The sequence below is a fragment of the Lepidochelys olivacea genome, assembly GCF_965140295.1.
Source record: "Lepidochelys olivacea isolate rLepOli2 genome assembly, chromosome: 4".
Lineage (NCBI taxonomy): Eukaryota > Metazoa > Chordata > Testudines > Cheloniidae > Lepidochelys > Lepidochelys olivacea.
The window spans coordinates 87,355,391-87,363,198 of NC_140414.1; the positions used below are offsets into that span (position 1 = coordinate 87,355,391).

At 38.1% G+C, this 7,808-nt stretch overlaps 1 protein-coding gene across 1 annotated transcript; it reads left to right on the top strand.

Annotated features, from left to right (window-relative positions):
* Nucleotides 1-3,207: 3,207 nt before the first annotated feature.
* On the top strand, nucleotides 3,208-7,658 carry ANKRD37 (ankyrin repeat domain 37). The gene is made up of 5 exons (XM_084627575.1): nucleotides 3,208-3,417; nucleotides 3,753-3,905; nucleotides 5,180-5,271; nucleotides 6,048-6,277; nucleotides 7,048-7,658. The coding sequence occupies exons 1-4, from the start codon at nucleotides 3,388-3,390 to the stop codon at nucleotides 6,271-6,273; spliced, it is 501 nt and encodes a 166-aa protein (XP_084483701.1). The 5' UTR covers nucleotides 3,208-3,387; the 3' UTR covers nucleotides 6,274-6,277; nucleotides 7,048-7,658.
* Nucleotides 7,659-7,808: the final 150 nt, after the last annotated feature.

Below are 7,808 nucleotides of genomic sequence, written 5' to 3' on the forward strand. Positions count from 1 at the left end.
GGACGATAAATCAATCCTGAGTGGCTGGCAGGACTAGTGGGAGAATCTGTTGTGCAGGTGTCCAGTCTGGGAGGGTGAGACATTTTGGGTGAGGTTTGGCTTGAAGCCAGAACCTGTAGGGCAATGCAGATGTATTGGGGGCCTTAAAATGTGGGGTGATCCAGGCCCTATTTAGCCTTATATCCAGAAGTAAATTAAACATCTGCAGTGTAGTTGTTATGATTGCTGTGGAAACCATAATTTTGAATTTTCTGGTACCTGTGCATTTGAAATCATAAGTGTCTTTTGGACTGAATTTGCTTGGTTTTGTGTGTGGGAATAAAGACTGAATCCAGTAGTTGCACAGATGTGTTTATTTCAGTCTGAAATGAGAGAAGCAAAAATGGTCACACACTGAAGTAAATGCACTAACTAATGTGATGGGTCTGGTCACAGAGACCCCATTGAGGCTGTCACCTGATGTACTAGAATTAACTCTGAACCTGTTTTCCACTGCCAGCTTGGGACTCCAGAACCCTGCCTTGTTGAGCTAGACACGCTAGTCTGCTGCAACACAGACCCAGGTCTGGTCCACACCCCCAAAGCTGCAGACTTTAACTACAAACTGCTCAGCAAGTCACCTATCTCCAGCACCCAGACACCCAGTTCCCAATGGGATCCAACTCCCAAATAAATCCATTTTACTCTGTATAAAGCTTATACAGGGTAAACTAATAAATTATCCGCCCTCTATAACACTGATAGAGAGAGATGCTCACCTGTTTGCTCCCTCAGGTATTAATCACTTACTCTGGGTTAATTAATAAACAAGTGATTTTATTAAGTATAAAAAGTAGGATTTACGTGGTTCCAAGTAATAACAGACAGAACAAATATCATTGGCACAAGGCAGGAAACCTTTGTCTCTCTCTGGGTTCCCACCCTTGCTTCTAAATGGAAAAGCACCAGGTTTAAGATGGATTCCAGTATGTCACATGTCCTGTGAGACTTCATTACCGGGTGGCTGGCACCCACATATACTGGAAGGCTTACAAGTAAACAGAGCCATTTACAACCAATTGTCCTAGTTAATGGGAGCCATCAAGATTCCAAGCCACCATTAATGGCCCACACTTTGTTTGCATCCTTACAGTAGGACTTCAGAGTAATACTTCATATTTCTAGCTTCAGATACAAGAATGACACATTCATGCAAATAGGATGAACACACTCAGTAGATTATAAGATTTATAATGATACCTTACAAGAGAATTTTTGCATAAAGCATATTCCAGTCACATTATATTTACACTCATAAGCATATTTCCATAAAACATATGGAGTGCAATGTTACACTCGGTATATTACATGTGTATCTGGAGCGCTGCAGCTTGTTATACATATATATTCCACCTATTTTGCATAGCTTCTGTTTATTTCAATATGTGAGTTAATTTTCTACATAGGAAAGGGAAAATGAGAGAGATTATTTATTAAAAATAAATGCATTGGTCTTGTAAAACTAAACTTCTGTTAAAGGAATACTGTTAAGGTTTGCAGGGATCAGATTTCACTTTTCTTTCTAAATCTGTTTTCCAAGTCCATTCAGTTTTGTTTTTCCAAAACAAATGATACAATGATCTTTATTTTTTAAAAATGATGCTAGTAGTCAGGAGTAACTTCCATAACAAACAAGAATGCATGTGTCATGGAGTCAAAAAAAGCTTGCAAAGGAAACAGAATTCATTTTAAAGTTTTAAGGCAGGAAAAGTTCCAGGATATATTACAAATTGGAGACATGGTTAAAACAGAGTTCAGTTCAGTCTGTACTGTAAGACTGTATTTTAAATACCATAGAATCATTGGACTGGAAAGGACCTTCAAAGAGGTCATCTAGTCCAGTCCCCTGAAGGGAAACTGCCATGTAATTCAGTCTCCTGCCTCAGTTGATTTTATAGTGTAGACAAGACAGAAAGTTACTTTGAAGCATGAACCTAATGAGTATTTTGTCCATACTAAACATTTTGACATGGCTGTGTTACAAAACTGTGCTAAAATAGGCCTATGACTGGAGAAGTCTGTAGCATGGTTTCTTGAAGTATGATTGGTTTAAAACAACAAAACCCTGTCCATAGCAGACCCTGGAATTGCTCAGAGAATGCTAACTACCTCCATGTTTGAAAATGGTTGTCAAGCAATTGTGCTTGATAACAACTACTTCTGAATATGGTTGTAGCTATCTCTGTTCTATTTCAGTGGAAACAGGTCTATATATAATTTGATTTTGTCTATTTGGCTTGTGACAACATAGGAACCTCAATGGTTTAGCAACTGAGGATCTGAAAATAAAAGCTATATTTTTGCTAGATTTATTTTTAATAGAAATGAGTTTGCCATTAAGGATTGGAGCACAGTCCTTTCCATAGGTCACCAGTACAAACCCAGCTCATCAAGTTGGTAATAACTTTGCCATAATTGTTGGCAATATCAACAGAGTCCAGTGACAGACTGGGCCCTCAGACAACTACCCTCTTCTTCCTTGAATGGGAAAATAGATGATCTTGTTAATAGCCTGGTTTCTGTTGGTTGAAAATGATGGATGGTATCAGTTTTCCCCTAATTCAGGCCTGGAGAGGTGGTCTCTCCACATCAGAGTTGAGAGCATTGGTAGGTCAGCATGGGCCAGCTTGCACAGCTGTAGCTAGTTATGCACCTATTCCATTTGCAAGCTCTAAACTCGCACGCACATTTTCAAAATACATTAATTGGGTAATAAATAAGAGAAGTGTGGGTCTTGCTTAAAACCATTCACTTCTGGATGAGTGTGACGGCAGGAGTTTTGAAAGTATCTTCTCACGGGGAGGCTTTGTTTCACGCTCCCGCATACGTGCACGAAGAAGCATATGTCTAGCTATCTATAGCTTCATAGAGAGACCAATAATTAGTCTAGAGGAATTGTTTTTCTTCCTTCCTCTCCTGCGGCTGCAGCAAAAAGCACAGGGGTGTCGGTCTGCGTGTGTGAATGTGTGTGATACGTGCCTAGCTGCACTACGCTCCATGGCCGCCCCACCTACCTCAGGCCCTGGGCTGCCCAGCCTTCCGTTGTGCTGTACACTGAAACACGTGCAAGGGGAGCCCGCCCAGGACGGCTGGAGAAAACACCAGGAGGAGCCAATCGCCGCACAAGGGGGCGGGTTGAACTGCATGTGCTCCTGTTTGTGTACGTGCAGGAGCCGGTTTCCAGCAGAGAGGGAGGGGAGTTCAGGCTGGAGGTTCGGGTTTTGGAGCTTGCACGGTGTCTGATTTGTGCTACTTGCACTAGACAGAATCGGGGACAGGCGGGCTGGGCTTCTCCCATTCGCCGCCCCAGAACATTGGGAGTAAATAGTCCTCTGCCGAAAAGAGACAATGTGGACGATGCTGGATTGCAGCTCAGAGGTGAGGCTGAGGAGTTTGCACGGTTGTTTCTGTGCGTTGTTAGAAGTCCAGGTGTTGAGTTGTTTGAAATGTAGTTTTACCACTATTGGCTAAACCCAAATCCCACTGATGTCAGTAGAATTTTGCCAGAGTTTAAAGCTAATAGCCTGGTTCTTTCAAATGGAAAAGCCTATGATAAAGGGACATAAACATTAGATGACTGTTTGTTCTCTGTGAAGGGGAAGGTGGGGGGATACCTTCAGATTTTTCTGCTACTGTATAATTTATCTTTCAGGTCTAAGAATAACGTGAAGCTAAATGTATTTTTAAAACACTTGTTTCCTCCCCTCCCGTAGCCTGACGGCTTGAGCCTCCTGCTTGAGGCGGGGGCTGGGGTGAATGCACCTGCAGATGCCGGTGGTCAGTCCCCAGCTCACTTGGCTGCTTGTGGAGGACAAGCTTTTTTCCTACTATGGCAACTGCAAACAGGAGCTAATCTGAACCAACAGGTACAAGTAATGCCTTTTTGTTTCTTTTTACTGCCTTATTTAAATGAGGCATGTTATTTGTATGAAAGGTATATTGTTTATGTAAATCTTTAGTTGTCACAGATTTGATGAGATATACAGACTAGTTGCCTGTGATTATTTGTTGCATCTCATCTATACAAACAATTTATTACATGAAAACAAGTGTCCTTTGTATGAAACATCTCTTCCCCAGTCCTCAATCAAAATCAGTTGTAAACACTTTCAAAATAGACTCTTCCTCATGTAAAATGTACTTTAAAATTCATTCTGGTTATTGTGTGTTCCGATTGTTTTGTAGATATATAGGACCCCTATCAAATCTGAAACTTTCTTTGTCTCCTGATCTGCACATGGGAGAGCATTTCAGTATCCCCTTTTTCCTGTTAGGGTCTTGGGAACGTTCACATAATCTCCTTCCAATCTATATCAAGGTCTGTTACGGAGTCACACTTATCTCAATAGCAGAAATTTTGGTGATTTGCTTGTATCTCTGCACTTTGCTATGAACGGTGCCCTGTTACTTCCTACCTCTGTGTTTTGCTGGAAGAGCCTCCTGCGTTGATTAGTGAATGAATGTGGATATGTAGCAGAGGTGGGTCAGAAACTGTTTTCACGTCCCTCAAATATTTTCAAGTGTTCAAATTTGTTTTCCTCTCTCAGATCATGATGAAAAGTCAATCTCAGATTTTCACAGACCAAAATCAGGTCAGTGTTTTGATAACTTCAAAACATTTTATTTTGATTTGACCTTTACAGCTTCTTTTTTTAGTTTAATTAGCTTAAATTTCTACAAGAAAACTAATTTTGAATTGGAAAAACAGGAATTTTCATTTTGAAAGTGTCAAACAAAAACATTTTGTTAGGTTCTAAACTTTGAGATTTGTTAAATCCAAACCTGTTTTGTGAACAGTTTTGGTTTCGATTAATTGGCATTTTCTGATATTGAAAAATTTCCATCTAGCTTTGAGTACACATTTTGTATAAAAGCTGTTCGAGGAGATAAAGGTTTTGCAACAGATTTTGTATGTAATCTTCTAACAGCTTGTTACATGAATAAAGAATATTCTAAAAATACTTAATAGCATATTATTTGTATTTAACTGGATATATACTTTTCTGACCCATCTTTCTGACTTGTCATCAAAATTATGTCATCTAGAGTTCTGATGGTGCTCAAACTGGTTAATCTCTCCCTGCCACTTTATTAAGTGATTATGATATAGTAAGGGTGAAATTCTGTTTTATGTTTTTAGGATTGCCATGGAGAAGCTCCTATTCATAAGGCAGCTAAAGTTGGGAGCTTGGAGTGTCTTGCTCTACTCGTTGCCAGTGATGCCAGAATAGAGTAAGTCAAAACTACATTTAACTAATTCAAATATTAACCCTCAAAGAAGTTATTCATTTAACTTATTCCACTATAATCTTAACATACATTAACAAGAAATGTATGCTAATACAGAACTTTGTTTCCTGTTCAAACTATATTGTGGTAGTTGGAATGCAGTGTGTGCGTGCACGTGCATATTTTTTTAAAAAGCGTAAAAATATGGTGCAGCCATTACAAGTATTTATCATGATAGTCCACATACTGTACAACTATACCATTGTCTTTTAGTTTTGGTTTAGAGAAAAACCTCTTTACCACAACAGCTAAGAGGAGCTCACTGGTCATAGCTCCCTGGTTGGAGGAGCTTTCCATTTCATCTATTGGTTATACTGTTCTTACGTCTTATACTTGAGACAATTTCTTTGTTCTTGATTTTTTTGGTAGCTTATTTCTCTGTTTCAAATATTTGTGCACCTGAAATAAAAATATTTACTGAAGAATTAGGATGACTGCCTTATCTTACATAATGACAGGTTTCAGAGTAGCAGCCGTGTTAGTCTGTATTCGCAAAAAGAAAAGGAGTACTTGTGGCACCTTAGAGACTAACAAATTTATTAGAGCATAAGCTTTCGTGAGCTACAGCTACTGAATGCATCCGATTAAGTGAGCTGTATGTAGCTCACAAAAGCTTATGCTCAAATAAATTTGTTAGTCTCTAAGGTGCCACAAGTCCTCCTTTTCATCTTACATAGTGATAATTTGAAATTAATTGTGTGTTAACTTTTGTGTTTCAGTTTGTGCAATAATGATGGACAAACAGCAGAAGATCTTGCATGGGCTTTTGGATTTCTGGAATGTGCCAAGTTCCTCACAACTGTTAAACATACTCAAAATATGAAGCTAAGAGAACAACCTAGCTACTCACTTAAGGACAATTGTGGTTTGCCAAGAGAGGCTTCAGCTGGAAAGAAACGAGCATGTGGAATTATGGGACCCGCAAACAGAAAGAGGAGGAGATAAGATGGTATATAGTTTATGACAGTTTACACTACAAATTAGACACTTAGCTAGGACTGGTTTAATACATATCAGAATATTTTTAAACCAAAATCTCACACTTTTAGTATTTAAGTACATTGCCTGAATTTGTCAGTAGATATGTAGTGGTGGTGAGGCAAGGCCCTTCAGATGCATCCACATATACTTATGTGGTAAGGCTGCTATTCATTCAGAATATTAATGTTGCATAGAAGAACATGCTGTCAGGACATATGTATGTTCTAATAAAGGGCCAAATTACTTTTGTGCATTGGGTCAGGGTGGATTGATTTAAATCAAAGCTATTTAAATCACTGATTTTAATCATTATTAAATCAACAAGGAGGAAAGCTTGATTTAAATAATGGCTTTTATTCTTTTTAGTTATTTTCCTCAAGAAAAGTTTATTCTTATTGGTTGGTAACCCCTTAAAACATGTTGATTTGCAAGTAAATATAGTCTTTTTGCTAACCAGGAGAGTATACTATATACACATTAATTTAAGTAAGCATAAACCTTAACTACTTACCCGATTAATTTTTTCCTTGTGATTTGTGTCAATCTCTACTTGGATGGAAATTTCAAATTCAATTAAATGTACAAAACATTTTTTTAAAATTAAAATACAACTACCTATGTTTTCGGTAGAAAGCGAGAGGGATGCATTAAACAGCCATGCTATACTATAGCCAAGTGTTTTGATAAATTGAGATGTATACTTCTATTTTGTAAAGTAAGCTCTTTTGTTTTGAACAGATATTACGTCTTAGACTGCAGGTGGGAAACCTGTAACCCTGAAAAGAATCTGAAGTCTGCAAAAACAACATTATTGGTCTGTGAACTAAGCAACCCAGTATTTGATGTTCTGCTGTTTCCTTCTGAGGAGGAAACTTTGGTTACTTTTGCTTCTTGAAGAAGACATTTTTCTAGAATACTTGTATTCATACAGCTCTGTGTGTGTTCAATTGTAGATTATGTATAATAGGGCAGTCTCTTCTCAGGTAAATAGCAAAACAAAGTTGATACTTAGCACATACAGCTTCTCTCTGGCTCCAAAGTGCTGTAGGAGATTAACATTTGTTAAGTGGCATTCCCTGCCTATCAAGTTGTTGTGTGATATTACTGGCTGCTGTCAAATGGTTACCCCACTTCACTACAGAGGGGGCTCTATGGAGCCCTAAGGATTCTGCACATCTTACTAACAAGAGCTGTCTTTACTTTTATGAGCAAGAGCTGCTTACATGAGTAAATGTTAAAGGACCAGCCCCTAAATTTGTAAAGCACTTCAGGAGCCTTCAGAAAGCAAAAAACATTAAAAATATTAGATTAAGGTAAACTCCTTTTAATTAAACTTGTCTATACAAGAATGCAGTTGAATGTGATTTACTCTTCTTCCATTTTTGATGTTTTTTATTTAAAAAGACATTTTATACTTAAATTGCAGTGTAAAGAATTCAACTAGCATTTTTATTTCAGCTACTTTTGACTGACAAAAACACCATTTAAATTGAAAATAA

Bases quoted from the DNA above. Each gene is read 5' to 3' on its own strand.
- ANKRD37 (XM_084627575.1), top strand. From the start codon at position 3,388: ATGTGGACGATGCTGGATTGCAGCTCAGAG. The intron at 3,906-5,179 runs GTACAAGTAATG...TTATGTTTTTAG, and splicing joins GAGCTAATCTGAACCAACAG to GATTGCCATGGAGAAGCTCC. The intron at 5,272-6,047 runs GTAAGTCAAAAC...TTTGTGTTTCAG, and splicing joins GCCAGTGATGCCAGAATAGA to TTTGTGCAATAATGATGGAC.